At 37.4% G+C, this 23,090-nt stretch overlaps 1 protein-coding gene across 5 annotated transcripts in view; it reads left to right on the top strand.

The window, feature by feature from the left end:
• SLC30A9 (solute carrier family 30 member 9) overlaps positions 1–23,090 on the top strand; it is a 96,800-nt gene that overhangs the window by 70,404 nt on the left and 3,306 nt on the right. For all 5 annotated transcript variants that reach the window (XM_064285873.1, XM_003411319.4, XM_064285872.1 and 2 more), the window contains 3 exons: positions 3,734–3,899; positions 8,923–9,052; positions 18,823–18,936. In XM_064285873.1, coding sequence (XP_064141943.1) covers positions 3,734–3,899; positions 8,923–9,052; positions 18,823–18,936 — 410 coding nt within the window. The remainder of the gene's footprint in view (positions 1–3,733; positions 3,900–8,922; positions 9,053–18,822; positions 18,937–23,090) is intronic.

Raw genomic sequence — 23,090 nt, 5'->3', positions numbered from 1 at the left:
TTTACTTGGATCCATTGTTAACACCCATGGAAGCAGCAGTCAAGAAATCAAAAGATGCATTGCATTGGGCAAATCTGCTGCAAAGGACCTCTTTGAAGTGTTGAAAAGCAAAGATGTCACCCTGAAGACTAAGGTCTGCCTGACCCAAGCCATGGTATTTTCAGTTGCATCATATTTATGTGAAAGCTGAACAGTGAATAAGGAAGACCAAAGAAGAATTGACACCTTTGAATTGAGGTGTTGGCAAAGAATATTGACTGCCAAAAGAACGAACCAACCTGTCTTGGAAGAAGTACAACCAGAATGCTCCTTAGAAGCAAGGATGGCAAGACTGTGTCTTACATACTTTGGACATATTGTCAGGAGGGATCAGTTCCTGGAGAAGGACATCATGCTTGGTAAAGTACAGGGTCAGTGGAAAAGAGGAAGACCCTCAACGAGATGGATTGACACAGTGGCTGCAACAGCAGGCTCAAACATAACAACGATTGTGAGCATGGCGCAGGACCTGACAGTATTTCCTTCTGTTGTACATAGGGTTGCTATGAATTGGAACTGACTGGACAGCACCTAACAACAACAGCATTGTCTTTTTCTACTCTTAGTGCCACTACTAACAGCTGTGACCTTTCCGTTTCCTTAACAGTCTTTAAGTTGGCTCCATCCTCATTTTGGTAGCTAGTTGAGTATTTTGAGGAACAGTAGAATACAGGTAAACAAAAACACAGAAAAATTCTTTTTATTTTTATGTGTTAGTTAAAAATTCTGCTGATAATTTGTACTATTTATAAAATATGTGCATTTTAATTATAAATATTTGTCAAAATCTACCCTGAGAATTTTGTAGAACAAAAAGTACCATTTAGTATGAAAAGACTCAGTTTTTTATTTAGAAATTCTTTTGGAATGGAATTTTTTCCATTATTACATATTTGTCCTTGTACATTTAAAATAATTTTAGTTGATGAGTTTCTACAGTTTTGTAGTATTAAAATAGTCTGAAATATGAATAGCTGTTTCTCATTTTGAATGCACATATTAAGACTAAACCAGCATTGTCTGATATTCACTGTGATATTAAACATTTCTAACTCTTGAATGTTGATTGTTTTCCTGGTTGATCTTAATAGTTTTAGAAATGTTTTTGACATGAATTATTACATAGCAAAACTTTAAGCTTAAGAAAGTGTGACTTGATAAATGCCAACTTTTAGTAGATGATATTTTTATATAATAATATGGATTAGTCAGATCAAACTTAGGAAAGTATGTATGTTGTAAAAGTGTTTCACAAGAATGAAGATAAATTTCTTGGCTAAATAACATGCCAAGAAGTAAATAAAGTATTTTCTAAAGAAGTGTTTTCTTCCAGCTGATGTTTCCTGTGATTTCTATAGAATAGTTATTTATACACGTGGGTATTTTTAAATTTAAAAAAAAAATTCTTTAAATTTGGATTTCTGAAGAGCAGTATTTGATTTTGAACTTTATAAATACAAATCTAGTGGATTATGTTGTACAAGTGGGTCATTTTTAACATTTAGTACGGATAAGTCAGTTTAATTTTTAGGGTTATATTTTGACTAAATGTTAATAAAAATATAATATGCAAATTGAGATTTTTCACAAATGTGTTTGATTTCACATCAAAAGAGTTAATTTTAATACTGATGAAATTTCATCTTTGGAATAAAAAGACTATTCTAATCATAAAGGCCTTGTGTGTAGAATTAATTATTGAGATTTGAGATATAATATTTATTGGTGGCTGTTATCTATTACGTATATGTTCATAGATTGTAAACTAGCCCTTTTCATTTGCTCCTGGGACAGAATTAAGTCCTAACAACCTAAGACAAATTTTAGAATCAGAGTCACCTGGAGGCCTTGGGAAAAAACAGTTCTACTAGGCCCCACCTCCAGAATTTCTCATTCAGAAGATCTAGGGTAAGGCCTGAGAATTTGCATTCCTGCCACATTCTTAGGTGATGCTGATGCTGCTGATCCAGGTACCACACTTTGAGATCCACTGCCCTGAGGCACTCATTACATGTAATGAATTAACTTCTCTCCTTTGCATCTAGAATGTTGTTGTTAGGTGCCTTTGAGTCATTTCCAACTGATAGCAGCCCTATACGATAGTACTAGCTATATATCATCCTTGATTGAATAAGAATAAAGAATCACCCATACTGGAAGTCAGCACAACTGGACTAAACCAAAAGCTAATAAGTTTCCTAAATACAACCAAACATTTCAAGGGACAGAGTAGCAGGAGTGGGAGCCGGGGGACCATGGTTTCAGGGGACTTCTAGGTCAATTGGCATAACAAAGTTTATTAAGAAAATGTTCCACATCCCACTTTGGTGAGTGGTGTCTGGGGTCTTAAAAGCTTCTGAGTGGCCATCTAAGATGCATCAATTGGTCCCAACCCACCTGGAGCAAAGGAGAGTTAACACCAAAGACACAAGGGAAGTATGAGCCCAGGAGACAGAAAGGGCCACATGAACCAGAGACTCCAGCAGCCTGAGACTGGAAGAACTAGATGGTACCAGGCTACCACCAATGACTGCCATGGCAAGGAACAAAACAGACTTCCTGATGGAGCAGGAGAAAAGTGGGATGTGGAGCTCAAATTCTAGTAGAAAGACCAGACTTAGTGGTCTGACTGAGACTGGAGGGACCCCAGAGGGCACGGCCCCCAGACTCTCTGTTAGCCCAAAACTAAAACCATTTCCAAAGCAAATTCTTCAGACAAAAATTAGATTGGAGTATAGGACATAAAATGATACTGGTGAGGAGTGTGCTTCTTAGCGTAAGTAGACATGAGACTCCATGGGCAGCTCCTGTCCGGAGACGAGATGAGAAGGCAGAGGGAGACAGGAGCTGGTTGAATGGACACAGGAAATAACAAGGTGGAGGGGAGGAGTGTGCTGTTAAATTATAGGGAGAGCAACTAGGGTCACATAGTAATGTGTGTATAAGTTTTTATATGAAAAACTGACTTGAATTGTAAACTTAAGCACAATAAAAAAAAAGAAAAAAAAAGAATCACCCATGTCATTTTCTGTAGGGCTTAATTGTCTTAACAGAACCTTGGTAAAAATAAGACACAAAAGTTGGTTCTTTGTTTCAACTGTCTTACCTCATACAATTATTTTGTCAACCTGTGATAGGAAAAATCGTACTGATAGATCTTAGAAGAAATGGAGACCTCATTGTATCATTAATATATGCATGGTGTCTCTAAAGGTCCCTGGGTAGTACAATAAGTTTGTGCTTGACTAAGAACCTAAAGATTGGAGGTTCACACCCATGCAGTGACACCACAGAAAAAAGGCCTGGTGATCTACTTTCATAAATATTACAAGTTGAGCAGAGTACAGTGAACACATGGGGTTGCCATGAGTCAGAATCTACTCAGTTGCAACGAAATGGTTTTTTTTTAGTTTTGGTATCCGTAACCTGAAAATGTTCTCAGCCTTCACAAATGTAATGATCAGATGCAGGAAACAGACCCTAAGATACATAATACTCTCGTGTGGGTATATATCCCCATTTTGTAGAAGAGTAAAACCTATTAGGAGACAGTGATAAAAAGAAGTAATTAAAGGAATTAGGTATTAATTTGAAGTCCCTGATTTTTTGTTCTACCTCTTTGTTCACAAAAAGCACACTGAGGTACTATAAAATGTTACTGTACTGACCTCGTTTGTACTTTTTTTTTTTTTAGGCAATCCGCTGTATGACAGCCTAGGTTCTTTGGGTGTAGGCACCTTATTAGCAGTGGTCTCAGCATTCCTCATACACACCAACACAGAAGCACTTTTAGGACGATCCATCCAGCCAGAACAAGTACAGCGGCTTACTGAACTACTGGAGAATGACCCATCAGTAAGGTCAGCCTCATCCCAGTGATGCTGTTAAGGTTTACAGAAACATACTGAAAAATAGAAATGCTTGTTCATAAATCCTTTCAAAGGAGGTTTTAGATCCTTAACCTTCAGAACTTTTTAAATCTCATTTTTCAGGATATTAATGCTAAAAGGAAGCAAGCGAGTATGATTAGGTACTCCTTGAGTTTTCCTTTAATTTCTGTATATCTTTAATTTTTAGAATAAGGATCAATTAGACGATATAATGGGAATAGAGGATTATAAAGTATTTGGCTTCTTAATGTTGGAGCTACTTAATATGGAATCTCGATATTTGTATTTGCCTTATATGTATATTGCAAGTAAAAAAATTTTTGTTCATGGGAAGATGATTATCAAATTAAATTTAATTTATATCCCTGTTTAAAGTAGACTCCTTGCTTTAGCTTATTTAAATTTTTTTTTCCTATAGTCTTTATCTTTTAGATTATGAAAGACTAAAGAAACTGAAGACAAAGTATCAGTAAAAGAGAGAGTACTTTTCAGTGAAATTCAGTATGGTTTCCTACTGAAGTAGAAGGATCAGACCCTTAATATACATGTGGCAGTCGTAGACTTCCCACTTTCCCTATAGAAGACCCAGGTTCAGTTCCCTGCCAGTGCACCTCATGTGCAGTCACCGCCTGGCTGTCAGTGGAGGCTTGCATATTGCTATGATGCTGAGCAGATTTCAGCAGAGCTTCCAGACTAACACAGATTCAGAAAGGCCTGGTTGTCTGCTTCTGAAAATAAACTAATGGAAATCCTGTGGATCATAGTGATCTGATCTGGTTGTTCATGAAGTTACCATGAGTCAGGGGCTGACTCAATGGCAGCCAATTGTATACACACACACATATATATACACACACACGTATTTTTATTTTAAAATAAAGATGTATTTTTTCTGTTATAATTGAAATCCTTAAGTTAAATCTTTTAAAAATAGCCTGTATATCTTACTAATAAAACAAATTAAAACAAAACCAAACCCAGTGCTGTCGAGTCAATTTCTGACTCATAGCGACCCTATAGGACAGTAGAACTGCCCCATGGAGTTTCCAAGGAGCGCCTGGTGGATTTGAACTGCCAACTTTTGAATAGCAGCCGTAGCTCTTAACCACTACGCCACCAGGGTTTCCTAAAACAAATCAGTAAGGCCTATAGCTAATGAATCTGTCAGTCTTCTCCCAATTGCCTTTCACCACAACCTCCACTGCTTTCGAGAACACCCTTAGGCTTGAACTTCTCCACACTCTGTTGCAAATAAAGTTTCTCTGGGTAAAGATTTGGAGCTCTGTACTACAGCTTGCTTCTCACCCTGGGCAAAATCTCTGAGCCATATGTCTGGCTGGTGCTGGGGGTGATGACAGTGATGTGATTCTCTCTTGAGTGACCCCCCCTGCTCTAGGAGGTGAGTACTCAGTGGAGGGATGGCGGTAGTCCCAAATTGCTCTGTTTGCCTCCCTCTTCCATGAAACTACCCCCTTCTCTGACAGGGCAGGGGCACACAGGGTCCCAGTATTCTCAGTGGAGCCATGCCCAGGGTATTACTTTCTTCTCACAGCTGGGAGCTGAGCAGAAGGAGGGAGCCTGTACCTCTTGGCCACACCCAGAACTTAGTCTCAGCAACAAGTTGCTGGGGACAAGATGAGAAATGCTGACATCTTGTCCTTCCCAGAAAGCTAGCCCTTCAACTGGGAACTGGGGATTGATTAAGTCCCGTGCTCTTGGCTGTACCAGTCTAGAGTGGAGTTTCTGTTTCACTGAGCTGGGAAGGTGGGAGGGGCTAGGGAGTGGGTCTTGGTTCAGGTATCACAGATGCTGTATTCTTACTAAGGTTCAGTAAATTTTCTGGAATTATTTGTTTTATGTCCCTAGTACTATTTCCAGAGGCTTTAAATGGTCGCTTCTTGTTTTGTTGCAATTTTCACCAGTTTCCCTGGGAGCAGGTCTGTGGAACTCTTCATACTGTCATGCTAGAAGTGAACTTACCACTTAACATCTGTGGAAACCCAAGTGGTTACTCTATAGTGTTACCTTTGTGATAGTCTGGTGATTAAAACAAAACTCAAAGGGAAACTTAAACGTTATCAGTGAGTAAATATGTCAGTAAACAGGGCCAGAATCCAGCATACAACTGAATTTCTTTAATCAGAAATGAGAAGGCAATTGGTGGTAGTAGCTGTTTTTTTTTTTTTGTCAGGGGGGTTCTGTTTTAAGTCTCTTAATTTTCTTTAGTGTGGAAAATTAAAGTCTAAAAGAGTGATACCAACTGAAAGACCATACCAAATTTGAATTTTTTAGAATATTGAGATCCATGTATTCAATTGTTGGAAAAAATAAATGTTAGAAATCCAGAAAGTTCATACAAAATTTAGAACAGTGTATTAATTGCATCTTGTGTATGACAGATTACCCCAAATTTAGTGACTTACAAGAACATTACTATCTCTCAGTTTCTGTGTGTCAGGAATTCATGTCCCCTCATTCAGGAACCCTCACAGGTTGCAATCAAGGTGTTGGCTGGGGCCAAAGCCATCTCTTGGAGAAGGATCAGCTTCTAAGCTTCTTCCAGGGCTTCAAACTGGTTCAGTCATGGCTAACAAAGCGAAATTGGAACAGATCCAAATTTTTTAAAAATTTGCGTGAAGTGGAACGATAACTTGAATAGGAAACATTACACATCAAAGCCCTGGAATGGGAGACTCGGAAGAAGCATAGTGAGCTGTTTCAGGAGCCTAATGTGGGAGATTAGATTATTGCAAGGACTGTGGGGACAGCACGCATTCAAATGGTGCAGTCAGCTGCCATCTTTGAGTGGTGCATCGTTGTTTCTGACTTTTCTGGTGACGAGATTTGGTTGCTAAGCGACGCACACACTGCCCTTGTTTTCTAAGAGGGAGATAAAGTTTCTAGCAAGGCTTTGACTTGTAATTTTTCCCATTCCACTTCACTCACAGTTTAAAAATTTGAGTCCATTCAGGTTTTGCTTCATTGGCCATGACTGAACCGGGCAGAACCAGTTAGAAGCTGTGGCTCATTCATGTGGTTATTCACAGGATTTAGTTCCTTGATATGCGAATCTTTCCAACATGGCAGCCTGCTTGATCACAGTGTGCAAGCCTAGAAGGCCATTGGAGAGTATAAATAAGATAGAACTCGCAATCTTTTACAACCCAATCTGGGAAATAACATCTGGTTACTTTTGCCATATTCTGTTTGTTAGAAACAAGTCAATAGGTCTAGCCTTTGTTCAAGGAGGGGAATTACACAGGTGGTATAATGGTTAAGAACTCGGGCTGCTAACCAAAAGGTGAGCAATTCAAATCCACCAGGCACTCCTTGGAAACTCTATGGGGCAGTTCTACCCTGTCCTTCAGGGTCGCTAGGAGTCAGAATTGACTCGGTGGCAGTGGGTTTGTTTTTTTTTTTTTGGTTTGGTAGATACGGGAGGTGGGGATCATTGGGAGCCTTGTCAGAAGCTGTCTTCCACAAACATTTTTCTCTCCGTAGTTAGTTATATATGAGAAATAAGGGAAAACTATGTCTGAATATATGAATTAGCTGTTCTTTAAGTATTAGCCAAATAATGAAATTTATTAATATTTTGTGAAGAGTGAGGTAGGTATGTTTCTTAAGTAAAGAAATTATATAGGCTCTTGCTAATTTGGACAAGGTTCCCCTCTCCCCCAACTTGTGCATGTAACTTTATAAATATTAAAGCATTAGAATACTTACTTTCATCTTATTTGATAAATATAGCTTCTTTATGTATATTGATAAAGAATGTTCAATTCACTATTTAGTTAACTTACTCAAAATCACTCAGAAATTAGGGTAAAATGTTTTAAGACACATGGAGTCTTGCTTTGTTTTGTCCAGTAGATCTCTGTGCCTCCAGGATTCAGAGTGTTTTGTTGTTTCTTATATATACTTTAAAGAAAACATGTCACAGTAACCACTGTACAAAGAAAAGAATTCCTCAACAGTTTTCTAGGGAAGGTTGATTCTTGAGGGTTAGGGCAGGAGGGATGAAAAGCAGCTAGACTTGAACATCTGCTTTCCTTTCTGGGAGACAGAAAAATAGCATGAGAAGATCACTGGGCTTGGGGTCTAAGAATTTGGGAGTGGGGTGTTCTGGCTGTGTTCTTTACTAGCTGAATTACCTTGGGCATATCACTTATACCCCTCTGGAACTTTGACCATCTGTGAGATAAAGATGCCCTCTTATCTACTACTTCATGAAAACCATTCATTAAATGCCTGCTATTGGTTTTTTTATTGGCATCATTATGTATGTGTTAGGAGTCTCTGGGTGGTGCAAATGCTAATTGAAAGGTTGAAGGTTTGAGTCCACCCTGAGGCATCTCAGAAGAAAGACCTGACGATCTACGTCTGAAAAATCAACCACTGAAAACCCTGTGGATCACAACTCTACTCTGACACACATGGGGTTACCATGAGTTCCAGTCTTCTTGAAGGCAGCTTTTTTTTTTTTTTTTTTGAAATGTACGTGTTAGTTCATTGTTCCTCAAATGAGTCCCATGAAGTAGTTATTAACCCTGTTCTTGGAGTCAGAGTACTTCAGAGAGTTGTATGAAGACTTTTAAAAAAACTCTTGAATATAAAAGTAATCATTGTACTCTAAAGCACTATTATCAACACATTTTCTTTTTTGTAAGTGATATTTAAGAACTTGGTAAGTGGTTGTGTGAGAAAAGGTCTATGAGATAAAATGACAACTTTTTAAAAAAGCAATGTACAGTTAATTATTTACATACAGACTTCATAAGTCATAAAATATTTACCAAGTTTGCATTAGTGCATTATGTTATACAAAAAAGCTAAGTGGACAGTGAACCGTGGAAAATGGTAGGCAGCATTTAATAGTGAACTTGGTGCATTTTTCATCACTGGTGAAAAATTCTAGGCTTTTTGCCATTAAAGTATATATGTATGCATATGGGTGTGTATGTCATTTTAAATGCATTGTTATTGATTACAGGGCAGTTCATGATGTTAAAGCAACAGATCTGGGATTAGGTAAAGTGAGATTTAAGGCAGAAGTAGATTTTGATGGACGAGTTGTTACAAGATCATATTTGGAAAAACAAGATTTTGACCAAATGCTACAAGTAAGTTTATTTATTTATTGTTTTGCTGTAGCCAAGGGTTAGAAACATTACTTTTTAAGTAAATAAATTTGTTTTATGGGTCTTAAAATCACTGCTGCCCTCAACTTTATTAGTTGCAAAAATTTAACAGAGAATGCTTTATTTATGCTAGAATGGGTTGGGGGAGAGTGCAGAACAGCAAATTTATTATTAAGTTCTTTTTATGTACCGGACATTTTATGTATATTATCTCATTCACTCTAAACAGCCCTTTAAGATAAAAGAATAATGCACTCAATTTTACAGACAGGCAAATTGAGACACTGAGAGATTAAGTAATTTGCATAAGTTGCAGAGCCATAATGTGTAGTCAGATTTGAATTCAGATCTGATTCCAGAGTCCATGATTTTTTATTAAGAATAGTTTAAAAGGGAATTTATAGAGGATAATGTAATGAATAGCTCAGAGGTTATTGTCAGATATTACATTTTGCTGGACTGTATTTGCTTAAGATCTTAAAAAAGAAATACATCATTACCAAAGCAGTCGAAGCACCCATGTTCTTCTGTCATATCTCATTCTCCTGTCTCCGTCTCTGAATAAACCATTATCCTGAATTTGGTGCCTGTCATTTCCATTTAGGTTTTTATACTTTTTCAACATTTTTTTCTTTGTATAATATGTAATAGATATTTTGAATGCTTAAAATTCGATATACTGTATGTACCTCTCTGAAGTTTTATTTTTGCTTAACAGCATGCTTTGGAGATTCCTCCATATTAATAGCTCTAGTTAATTTACTTTAATCGCTGTATAATATTCTACAATAGCTGTAATTTATTTATCCACTCTCTAGTTGAGGGACACTTACAGTTTCCAACGTTAAACTTTGTGAAGCAGTGTCATGATGGCATTCTTGTGCATGTTTCCTTGTTCATATGTGCCCGAGGTTCATTAGGGTGGTATATAGCCAGATGTAAAATAGGTGAGCCATTGGGTGTATACATCTTTAACTTCCCTAGCTATTGCCAAATTGTTCTCCAGAATGTGCCAATTTAACATTCACTGTCAGTGTATCAAAGTTCCTGTTGTTTCACATAAAAAAATATATATATATATGCATACACATATTGTTATGTGATGTTAGTTACAGTCCTTATAATGTGACAGCACACTACTTCTTTCCACCCCAGGTTTCTTGTGTCCATTCAACCAGTTCCTGTCCCTTCCTGCCTTCTCATCCTGCCTCCGGACAGGAGCTGCCCATTTGGTCTGACAGGAGCTGCCCATTTGGTCTCATGTATATGCTTAAACTAAGAAGCCCACTCTTCACAAGTATTATTTTATGTTTTACAGTCCAGTCTAATCTTTACCTGAAGAGTGGGCTTCAGGAATGGTTTAAGTTCTGGGTTAACAGAGCATCTGGGGGGCCATAGCTCTGGGGGTTCCTCCAGTCTACGTCAAACCATTAAGTCTGTTTTTTCGGTTTTTTTAATATGAATTTGAGTTCTGCTCTGCACTTTTCTCCTGCTCAGTCCAGGACTCTCTGTTGTGTTCCCTGTCAAAGTGGTCATTGATGGTAGCCAGGCACCATCTAGTTTTTCTGGTCTCAGGCTGATGGAGTTTCTGGTTTTTGTGGCCCTTTAGTCACTTGGGCTAATATTTTCCTTGTGTCTTTGGTTTTTTTCATTCTCCTTTGCTCCAAGTAGGATGGGACCAATTGATGCATCTTAGATGGCTGCTCGCAAGTTTTTAAGACCCTATATGCCACCCACCAAAGTGGGATGCAGAACATTTTCTTAATAAACTTTGTTATGCCAGTTGACCTAGGTGTCCCCCAAAACCATGGTCCCAGGCCCCAGCCCCAGCCACTCTGTCCCTCAAAGTGTTTGGTTGTATTCAGGAAACTTCGTAGCTTTTGCCTTGGTCCATTTGTACTGATTTCCACTGTATTGTGTATTGCCTTTCCCTTCACCTAAGATGATTCCTGTCTATCTACTATCCAGTTAGTGAATTCCACCCTCCCTCCCTCCCTCCCACCCTTGTAGCCATCAAAGAATGTTTCTTCTGTGTTTAAACCTTTTCTTGAGTTCTTACAAGAGCGGTCTCATACAACATTTATCCTTTTGCAACTGACTAATTTCGCTCAGCGTAATGCCCTCCAGATTCATAAATTTTGTGAGAGATTTTGTGGATTCATCATTGTTCTTTATTGTTGTATAGTATTCCATTGTATGTATGTACCATAATTTGTTTATCCATTTGTCTGTTGATGGTTACCTAGGTTGTATCCATCTTTTTGCCGTTGTGGACAGTGCTACAGTGAACATGCGTGTGCATATATCTATTCATCTGATGGCTCTTTTTTCTGTAGGGTATATTCTAGGGAGTGGGATTGCTGGATTGTATGAAACTTCTATTTATTTCTGGCTTCTTAGGGAAATGCCAAATAGTTTTCCAAAGTTGTTGTACCATTTTACATTCCCACCAGCAGGGTATAAGTGTTCCAGTCTGTTCACAACCTCTCCAACATTTATTATTTTGTGTTTTTGAGTTAGTGCCAGCCTTGTTGGGGTGAGATGCTATCTCATCGTAGTTTTGATTTGCTTTTCTCTAATGGCTAATGACTGTGAGCATTTTCTCATGTATCTTTTAGCCACCTGAATGTCTTCTTTGGTGAAGTGTCTGTTCATATCCTTTTCCCATTTTTTAATTGGGTTGTCTTTTTGTTATTGAGGTTTTGCAGCATCTTGCAGATTTTAGAGATTTGACCCTTATCAGATATGTTGTAGCCAGAAAATTTTTCCCATTCTGTATATTGTCTTTTTACTCTTTTGGTGAAGCCTTTGAATGAGCATAAGTGTTTGATTTTTAGGAGCTCTCAGTTATCTAGTTTCTCTTGTGTTTGTGCACTGTTAGTTAATGGTTTGTGTTCTGTTTATGCCATGTATTAGGCCTCTTAGTGTTATCCCTATTTCTTCTTCCACGATCTTTATTATTTTAGGTTTTATATTTAGGTCTTTGATCCATTTTGAGTTAGTTTTTCTACATGGCGTGAGGTATGGGTGTTTCCCTTCTTTGCAGATGGATGTCCAGTTATACCAGCACCATTTGTTAAAGAGACTGCCTTTTCCCCATTTAATGGACTTTGGGCCACTGTCAAATATCAGCTGCTCATAGGTAGATGAGTTTATGTCTGGATTCTCAATTCCTTTCCACTGGCCTACGTATCTGTTGTTGTACCAGTACCAGGCTGTTTTGACTACCATGGTGGCATAATAGCTTTTAAAATTGGGTAATGTGAGGCCTCCCACTTTGTTCTTCTTCTTCAGTAATGCTTTATTTATCTGGGATCTCTTCCTTTTCCACATGCAGTTGGTGATTTGTTTCTCCATCTTATTAAAAAGTGCTGTTGGAATTTGGATTGTGATTGCATTGTATCTATAAGTCATTTTGGGTGAAATTGACATTTTTACAATGTTGAGTCTTCCTATCTGTGAGCATGGTGTGTTTTTCCACTTATGTAGGTCTCTTTTTGTTTCTTGCAGTAATGTGTTGTAGTTTTCTTTGTATAGGTCTTCTGTGTCTCCAGTTTGGTTTATTCCTATGTATTTTATCTTCTTGGAGGCTATGGTAAATGGTATTGATTTGGTGATTTCCTTTTTGATGTTCTCTTTGTTGATGTAGAGGAATCTCACTGATTTGTGTATGTTTATCATGTATCCTGATAACCTTGCTGAAATCTATTAGTTACAGTAATTTTCTTAGAATTTTTTTTTGGTTTTCTGTATTAAGATCATATCATCTGCGAATAGGGATACTTCTTCCCTACCACGGTGGTTGCCCTTTATTTCTTTTTCTTGCCTTATTGCTATGGCTAGGATCTCCAACACAATGTTTGTTTCTCGATCTCAAGGGGAATGCGTTCACACTCTTCATTTAGGATGATGTTGGCTGTTGGCTTTGTATAAATACCCTTTATTATGTTGAGGAATTTCTATTCCTAATTTGCTGAGAGTTTTTATCATGAATGGGTGTTGGACTTTGTCAAATGCCTTTTCTGCATCAATTGATAAGATCAGGTGGTTCTTTTGTTTTATTTATGTGATGGATTACAATGATTGTTTTTCTGATGTTGAAGCATCCCTGCGTGTACCTGGTATGAACCCACTTGGTCATGATGAATTATTTTTTTTGATATGTTATTAAAATTCTATTGGCTAGAATTTCGTTGAGGATTTTTGTGTCTGTGTTCATGAGGGATATTGGTCTGTAATTTTTTGTGTGTGTGTGTGGTGTCCTTACCTGGCTTTGGTATCAGGGTTATGCTGACTTCATAGAATGAGTTCAGGATTATTCCATCCTTTTCTATGCTCTGAAATACTTTTAGTAGTAGTGGTGTTATCTCTTACTTGAAAGTTTGGTAGAATTCTCCAGTGAAACTGTCAGGGCCAGGGCTTTTTTTTTGTTGGGAGTTTTTTTTATTACATCTTCAGTCTCTTTTTTTCAGTTCATTTATTTTCTGTTTGTGTTAGTTTAGATAAGTAGTATGTTTCTAGAAATTTCTCCATTTCCTCCAGGTTTTCATATTTATTAGAGTAAAATTTTTCATAGTATTCTTCTATGATTCTTTTAATTTCAGTTGGGTCTGTTGTGATATCGCCCATCTCATTTCTTATTTGGGTTATTTGCTTCCTCTCCTGTTTTTCTTTTGTCAGTTTGGCCAATGGTTTATCAATTTTGTTGATCTTTTTGAAGAATCAGGTTTTGGTCTTGTTGGCTCTTTCAATTGTTTTTCTGTTTTCTATTTCATTTAATTTTTCTCTAATCTTTATTATTTCCTTTCTTCTGGTTCCCAAGGGCTTCTTTTGAGGCTCTGTTTCTATTTGTTCAAGTTGTAGGGTTAATTTTTTCATTTTGACCCTTTCTTTTTTTGTATGTGTACATTTATTGATATAAATTGGCCTCTGGATGCCACTTTTTGCTGTGTCCCAAAGGTTCTGGTAAGATGTGTCTTCATTCTTATTTGATTCTATGAATTTCTTTATTCTGTACTTGATTTCTTCTGCAACCCAGTAGTTTTTAAGCAAAGTGTTGTTCAGCTTCCATGTATTTGATTTTTCTTCCTTGCTTTTTCAGTTATTGATTCCTGCTTTATGGTCAGAAAAGATGCTTTGTAGTACTTCAGTGTTTTGTATCCTGTTAAGGCTTGCTTTGTAGCCTATTCTGGAGAATGTTCCTTGTGTGTTAGGAAAGAAAGCATACGTGGCTGCTTTTGGGTGGAGTGTTCTGTATATGTCTATGAGGTCAAGTGGTTGATTGTGGTATTTAGATCTTCCGTGACTTTGTTGAATTTCTTTCTAGATGTTCAGCCTTCACTGAAAGTGATGTGTTGAAGTCTCCTAGTATTAGTGTGAAGCTGTCTGTTTCTCTTTTCAGTGCTGTTAAAGAGTTTGTTTTATGTATTTTGGAGCCCTGTCATTGGGTGCATAAATATTTATTATGGTTATATCCTCCTGATGTATTGGTCTTTTAATCATTATATGTATAGTATCTTTCCTTATCCTTTGTGGTGGATTTTGCTTTAAAGTCTGTTTTTCAGAGATTACTATTGCCATTCCTGTTCTTTTTTGGTTGTTGTTTGCTTGATCCAAATTTTTTTTCATCCTTTGAGTTTTAGTTTGTTTGTGTCTTTGAGTCTAAGGTATGTATCTTGTGGGCAGCATATAGATGGACCATGTTTTTTAATACATTCTGCCACTCTCTGTTTCTTTATTGGTGCACTTAGTCCATTTACATTCTGTGTAATTATTGATAGGTTTGAGTTTACTGCTGTCATTTTGACGAATTTTGTTTTTGTGATGTTGACAGTTCCTTTGTTCCACTTAATTTGCTGTGCTGAGTTGTTTTTATTTCTGCACTTCCTTTTCATCTTTTTCATTATTGTTGATTTTGTATTTGTTGAGTTGTTTTTCTTTTTTATTTCAATGTGTATTTTTTTTTTTTTTTGGTGGTTACCTTAAAATTTACCTCTGTTTTTCTAAATTTAAACCAATCTTTTATTTCTTGATATTGCCTTAACTTCCTCTTCTTGTGTAAGTTCTGTGACTATACTATTCCTTCTTTTTTGTTTTAATGTCATCATTTACATAATGTTTCCCTATTTTCGGTTTTTAGTTTTGACTTATTTTCGTGACTCCCCTGTCTGGGTGATAGCTGGTTGTTCTGTCCTGTGTTCTAGTCTTGGATTGTTACCTGATATTGTTGGTTCTCTAGTTGAAGGACTTCCTTTAATATTTCTTGTAATTTTGGTTTGGTTTTTACAACTTCTTTTAATTTCTGTTTATCTGGAAATGCCCTAATTTCACCATCATATTTGAGAGGCAGCTTTGCTGCATATAATTCTTGGCTGGTTATTTTTTCCTCGAGACTTTATATATGTCATCCCATTGCATTCTTGCCTGCATGGTTTCTGCTGAGTAGTAAGAGTTTAGTCTTATTGATTCTCCTTTGTAGGTGACTTTTAATTTATCCCTAGCTGCTCTTAAAATTCTCTTTATTTTTTGTTTTGGCATGTTTGATTATATGTCTTGGTGACTTTCTTTTGGGATCTACCCTGTGTGGGGTTTGACGAGCTTCTTAGATAGATACCTTCTCATCTTTCATGATATCAGGGAAGTGTTCTGCCAGCAAATCTTCAACAATTTTCTCTGTATTTTCTGTTTTCCCCCCTGTTCGGTTACTACAATAACTTGTAGGTTTTTCCTCTTGATAGTGTCCCACATAATTCTTAGAGTTTCTTCATTTTTAAAAATTCTTTTATCTGATTTTTCCTCATATAAATTGGTGTCAAGGACTTTATCTTCAGTCTCACGAATTCTGACTTTCATTGGCTCAGTTCTGCTTGTGTGAGTTTCTATTCAGTTGTCTAATTCTGAAATTTTATTGTTAATCTTTTGAATTTGTTTGTTCTCTCCATATGGCTTGTTTAATTTGTCATTCTGTTCTTATATTGCTTTCCTGAACTCCTCTATTGCTTTGTTTATGTGTTCATTTTCTTGGTCTCAGTTTCACCTAATCTCCTTCCTGATCTCTTGAAGAGCCCTGTATGTTAATCTTTGGAATTCCAACTTTGGTAATTCCAAGACCTTCTCTTCCTCCAGAAGGTTTCCTCGTTCTTTGTTTGGGTCGCTTGCTGGAGCCATCTTGATCTGCTGCTCTATGTGATTTGATATTGACTGTTGTCTCCAAGCCATCAATAAGTTGCTGTATTTATTTACTTATTTATGTACTTATTTACCTATCTATATGTCTGTCTGTCCGTCTGTCTGTCTGTCTATCTATCTATCATCTATTTATGTTTGCTTACTGTGTCCTTGCTTTTTGTTTTGTTTTGATATGCCCAAATAGGCTGGGCATGTGAGCTACTTTGATTATTGGCATTTCTGAAGCTTTCACGTCCTGTCACCAGGTGGTTAGAGCTGCTACCAGGTGTGTGAGCCCACGAGTCTGTTAACTTTTCTTGTGCGGCTTTAGCTCAGGTGTCCAGGTTGTCAGTCACCAAGTGTGTGGTGCAGACTTTTCACCTGCAGTCCTAGATGGGCAGAGCTACAGAGGTGTGATTGGAGCAGGCGCAGGTATCTAGCTGCAGTAGGGGGTTATGTGCTGAGCAAGGTGTAGGGGTTAATGGCTGTCCCTGATTTCCTAGGTGGAAGGTATGTCCCTGTCCCTTAGAGCATGTAGGTGCGTGGGTTTTGCATCCAGACTTTGGGCACCCAATGCTGTTGGCTGTAAGGACTGGGAGGCACCACTTATTCTTGGACCCCTGTTGTGTGTCGCTAGGTGGAATGGGTGAAACCGCCAGTCCTCTGGCCTCTGATGTGGGTAAGTGGGGACCCTGCGTAATGGGCAGGACAGTGTCAAATGTCACAAATCTGCCACTCCTCCTTGGTTGCTGCAGTTTAAAATCAGCTTCATGTATATACCCTATTGTTCTATGCCAATGAGGGTGTATGCTGTTGAATCATTCCACATAGGTCTAGGCAGGGGTGGAGGGATTTCAAAGTCTGTGGACCTCTTATACCTGTGCCTAAGCAAAGGGGCAGTTCCTGCTCTGAGTTCCTAGCTTAGGGGCCTGTCGTGATTTTTTAAAGCCATGAGAATGATTTGGGCACGGTAAGTCCTGAGTGTACAGCTTAGGGGAGTTGGTGGTATTCCACCCCCCTCCCCCAAAAGCCTCGAGACTGGTTTGGCACTATAGCTCCTGTTTCCTGCTTAGGGGCGTGGCAGTTGTTGAATACTGCCAGACTGTTATCAGAGCATAGCGGGGAGGGGCGGGAGAGAGGAAAGTGGCAATTCTTTGCTATGAAAGCCCCAGAGGGGGAGGGGTTATTTTGACCCCCCTCAGTAGGTTTTTTTTTTTTTTTTTTCAGTAGGTTAGATGCTTTCACTTAAGTTTCACCAATCCAGCGCTGCTTTCCCCTGGCTCCGGAGGCTAGTGTAAACTCTTTGCCTCCTGGTTTCTCCCAATGTGGTAAAATGCGTCCCAGGTGCTACTGCTCACCTTGGCTTGCGTGCACCAGTCGACCCAGCCTACAGGGTGCTGCCTAATTCAAGACTGGTGGCACTTATTTGCAGCTTCTGAACTGTCTCTCTCACCCTTGCAGCTCAGTCTGATTCCTCAACTTTGTCTTTGATGATCAGGGCTCCTAGATTGCCATATATAATTGATTCACTTGTTTTTTTCTGGTCTTTGTTATAAGAGGGACCACAGGAAGCATCTGACTATTCCGCCATCTTGGCCCTGCCTCCTGTTTCACATTCTTAATGGATTATATTGACAAAGTTTTTTAGTTTTTGTCAATATAAACTTACTGCCAGCAGGTGGATTCCAACTCATGGCGACCCTATGGGACAGAGTAGAACTGCTCTGATTTTCAAGGAGCAGGTGGTGGATTCGAACTGCTGACCTTTTGGTTAGCTGCCATGCTCTTAACCATTGCGCTACCAGGGCCCCTTCGTCAATATGATAGGTGTGAAATAGTATCTTGTTTTAATTCCCATTTCTTTGGTTAGTAGTGAGGTTAAGCATTGAAATTCATTGACCATTGGGATTTGCTCTACATTGTTCCTTTATTTTACAAAAATTAATTTGTACTTTTCTTATAGATTGTAGGCATTTTATGCTGGGTAGTAATTGTTCCTCAATTGCATGTATCCATATATCTTTTTCCTAGTCTATTACTTACCTTTTCACTTTGTTTTAGTACAGAAAACTTAATATGGTGCTTATTTTTAATGTCATAAAATTTATAGTATTTTCCTCTTTTTTTTTTTATCTTAAGAAATCATTTGTTATCCCAGTGTCATAAAAATATTCTTTTGTTTTTCCTTCTAAAAGTTATAAAGTTTACTTTTACCCTTAGGTCCTTGATCTACCTAATTGTTTGTTTAATGATCTGGGGCGTAAGGATCTAATATTTTTTTCCTTGTAGAAAAATAATTGTCCTGACATCATTAATTGAATAGTTTATTTTTTTCCCCCACAGATTTTGTAATGCTACCTCTGTATAGCATTGTACTTAATTTTTCTTGAACCGAATTACCTTGGAAATAGGTGGTCCATTGCCTGGGGCTTGAAAGTTTATTTTTCATTAAACTTAGTGATATTTGGTATAAGTCTCTTTTTAAAGAAATCATTTCCATAAAATTATGTTACTAACATATAGCTTAAAGCATACCACTGTGATTTTTTTAAGTATTAGTTTTCCTACTTTCATTTTCTTTATAGGAAATTCAAGAAGTGAAAACTCCTGAAGAGCTAGAGATCTTTATGCTTAAACACGGAGAGAATATTATTGATACTTTAGGAGCTGAAGTAGATAGACTTGAGGAGGAACTGAAGGTAAGATGTATTAATATGACAATGTCAACTGTTTTTTTTAGTACTTATTCTGTATGGTAACCCAGTGCCGTCAAGTCGATTCCAACTCATACCGACCCTATAGGACAGAGTAGAACTGCCCCATAGAGTTTCCAAGGAGCACCTGGCGGATTTGAACTGCCGACCCTTTGGTTAGCATCCATAGAACTTAACCACTACGCCACCAGGGTTTCCATTCTGTATGGTAGGTGTATCATAATATATACTCTGATCCCCTCAGTAACTGCATGATATGTAGGTATTGGTAACATTTTTATGGTTCAGAAAACAATTGGCTTAAGGAAGTTGGATAATTTTCCCAAAGATGCAGGAAGGTTGGGATTTGAACCTAGATTGTTCAGTTCCAAATTCTGTACTTTTAACCACTATTTTAAATATTGTCTGCTTAGTTTCTAGAATCGTCAACAGCTTTTTTTTTTTTTAAGTAAGTATTTTGAAAGTTTCTAGAGAAAGGTAAAAGTGAAATTTTAGACTCTGGTCAGAAGTTAGAAAAAATAGAATGAGACCTTAAATGTGCACATACGTCTTGCTTTCAGGCCATCTGGCATTATTTTATCTTTTCTGTTTGTTTCTGTTCATTGGAGATCATTATAGTTGTTGGTTATTTTATTGAAATGTTATTTGCTCAGGTTACCTTAAAAAATGTCTCAGTGTTTTCAAATTGTCATTTATTGACATTTGAATTCTGTTTGCAGTGAATAAAAACTTGTAAATGATCTTTACCATATATCTCACATTTACGGTAGTGCATTTTCTTCATTTGATGCTGACCATTTTTAATTTTTTTTGAAAATTAAGGGACAGTAACAAAAATTGAAAGTGAATATTTCTAGCTATGTTTAACTCTCTTTTTAAATGTAGATATTTAATCAGATATAAGTACTTCCCAATAAAATGATTTTATAAATGTTGACATTATGGTTCACGAGCTTTGGCAGGCCATGATGATTAGAGCTTCTAGATGAGCAGTTATCACAATTTTGGTCTGAGGACCTTTTGCATTCTTAAAAATTGGGAACCCCAGAGAACTTTTATTTATTGGAATTATATTTATTGAGATTTACCAAATCATAAATGATAACTGAGAAGTTTTAAAATATTCATTTAAAAAATTTTGATAAATTTTTATATGTTAATACAAAGAACATATTTTTATGAAAAATATATTATCCAAAACAAAAAAAAAAGTAATGCTAAGGGTAGTATTGTCTCACTTTTTTATAAAAATCTCTAATGTCTGGCTTATACAAGACAGCTCAATTTGCATATCTGCTTCTGTGTTCAGTCCGTTGTGATATATTGTTTTGGTTGGAGTATATGGAGAAAATCCAGCCTCACACAGGTACATAGTTGGAAAGGGAGAATTCTTATAGCCTTTTCAGGTAATTGTGATACCCTTTTTTGCAAGTACACCAAAAACTGACTTAAAGGTTAGTTGCAGTGTAGAAATTGAAACTATATTAATGAACCTTTTCATATGCTATTACATTAAAATCCCTTTTTCTGCCTTTGTATTTTGATAGATCTTTTACCCCTGCATGGTTCTGTAATATTAGGAATTGGTCCTTTGGAAAATATTGGCTCATTGAGTATAATGCTGACCTGTGAAATGCTCACACATTTCTAAGTATTGGGAGGCTGTCAGGGTTATGAAAGTGTGTGTAAGTTTTCCACATCGTAATTTTCACTTGAAGGCTTTGGTTTTTCTATGATGTTGAACAGGTTTCAGTGGAGCTTCCAGACTAAGACTGACTAGGGGAAAGGCCTGGTGATCTGCTTCTGAAAATCAGCTAGTGAAAACCTTATGGGTCACAATGGTCCAGTCTGTAACCAGTCATGGGGATGGCATAGGACTGGGGAGCATTTTGTTCTGTTGTGCAGCGGGTCACCACGAGTCAGAGACTGTGTCAGTGGCAGTTAACAGCAACAGACTTAGGGAATGGAGTCTCTGTGTGGTGCAGATGGTTAGCACACTTGATTGCTGACCAAAAGGTTGGAGGTTCGATTCCACTCAGAGGTGCCTTGGAAGAAAGGCCCGGCGGTCTGCTTTTGAAAAATCAGCCTTTGAGTGGAGCACAGTTCTCCTCTGACACACATGGGTTTGCCATGAATTGGAATAAACTCAATGACAACAGTTATTTTTTTAGTTTCAGATAAAGAAAAAGTTGATAAAATTGTGTATCCTCTCATTTTTGTGTGGGTTGGGGGTCCCTCGCCACTCTTACATTAGGCTTCAAGAGGAAAATGCCCCTAAGTTAACACTTGAACAACACTAGTTATAGGAAAATTCCCAGTGAACGCTAAATAGAATGCTCTAGCTTGAGCTAAAAGCCAGTATTTTACCAGATTTTGTTTTTATAACAGAATCTGTTTAATGTGAGTAATGTGCAAATATCTCTAGGATATAATTTTTTAAGCTAGGAGTTATTAATAGTGTTGGTTATCAGAATCACCTAAAGGAACTTTTTTCAGTTGTTGATTTACTTTTATAATTTTTATTAAAGTAATACACAAAATGTATAAAGTCAGAACTGAAAAGCTTATAACAGAAATCAGTAATCACCAGCCAAACCCCTCCTCATTCTTTAATTTTATTTCTCAGAGATAACCATACTTTTAGGACTTCTTTTGTATTTTCTGCCCTATTTCTATATAGAATGCTTATGCTGCTCTTGATTTATATACATTGTTGACTTCCTCTTTGATATAGATTTAGCTCTCATATCCTCCCTCTACTTCCATTCTCGTAATACCGTTTTATTGCATCTTACTGCATTTTTAATTCCCCCTGAAGATTGAGTTAAGTGTTTTTCCTTGTGTTACCATTTAAACCCACTGCTGTCTAACTAGATTCCAACTCATAGTGACGCTAATGTTACCACTGGGGGAGGGAAATTGCCACGTTCCTCCATAGTAGCAGAGTATAACAGTTGCCTGCCTTCATATCTGTATTATTTTCCCTCTAGACAGAAGCCCATCAAAGGCAAGTACTGTTTTTTTATATTGTTCGTTATTGTGTATGTCAGTACCTGGCACAGAGTAAGGAGCCTTGGTGGCACCGTGGTTAAGTGCTTGGCTACTTACTAAAAAGTCTGCTTCCATAAAGATCTCAGCCTTGGTAACCCTGTGGAGCAGTTCTGCTCTGTCCTGTAGGGTAACTTGTGTCAGAATCCACTTGATGGGAACCGGTTTTTGCACAGAGTAGGCATTTAATAACAGATAATTTTTATTGTTGTTGAAGTTTCTTAAGCTAACAGGTAAGACTTTTCACAACCTGGTTTTTGCCCGTCTTCCCAACCCCATCACTAACCCTGCCCTTTTTGCAGCTTTTGTGCTAACCATACCATACTGCCAACGCACACTTTTGGGCTCTCTGACTTTGCTCAGAGACTTTGTTTTCCTCTCTGACCTTGTTTCTTCTGTCTGGACCCCCTTCATTGTCTATCTGGAAAACTCAACCACATTGAAGCCTAGCTTGGATATTATATCCTCAATGAAGTCTTTCAGGATCCCATGAGCAAAAATAATGGCTCTTTCATTTTTGATCCCAGTTTTAATATTTAGTAAATTTATAGTATGTAGGAGATTGGATCCTGGAATCAGACCTGGAACCCATTCTTATTCCATAACTTATTAGGTGTGTAACTTTGGGCAAGTTAGTTAATTTCTCCAAACTTTAGTTTTAAGATGGAAATAATAAGTGGGTTATTATGAGGATTTAAAAACACACACGCACGCGTGTGTGCAGAGCTCCTTAGTACAGTACTTGACACATGCATAAGTGTTCAGTAAATGTTAACTGTTGTTATTAGCTATAATGCTTTAACTTGCAGGTGGTTATTGCTCCACTTGTTTCCCCTGATAGACTGAGTCCCTCAGGGTCAAGAATAGAGTCTTTAATAATTTTAGCTTCACTCTATCACAGTGCCCGACTCAAGACTATATGGCTAGTTACGACAATATATAAAATAAGTAATTACCAATTTAGTCTTTGTGGTTATTATTGTTTTATAATGACATTCTTTTCAACAACAAAAAAAGTGTATTTCCAGTGCTTTGTAGTGCTTGGCACATACTAGATCCTCAATGTATTATTAATGCACTTACGAAGAGTC

This window comes from Loxodonta africana, chromosome 5 (genome assembly GCF_030014295.1).
Source record: "Loxodonta africana isolate mLoxAfr1 chromosome 5, mLoxAfr1.hap2, whole genome shotgun sequence".
In the NCBI taxonomy this organism is placed as follows: Eukaryota; Metazoa; Chordata; class Mammalia; order Proboscidea; family Elephantidae; genus Loxodonta; species Loxodonta africana.
The sequence above is the reverse complement of the archived record's forward strand: the minus strand, read 5'-3'. Positions and strand labels throughout refer to the sequence as shown.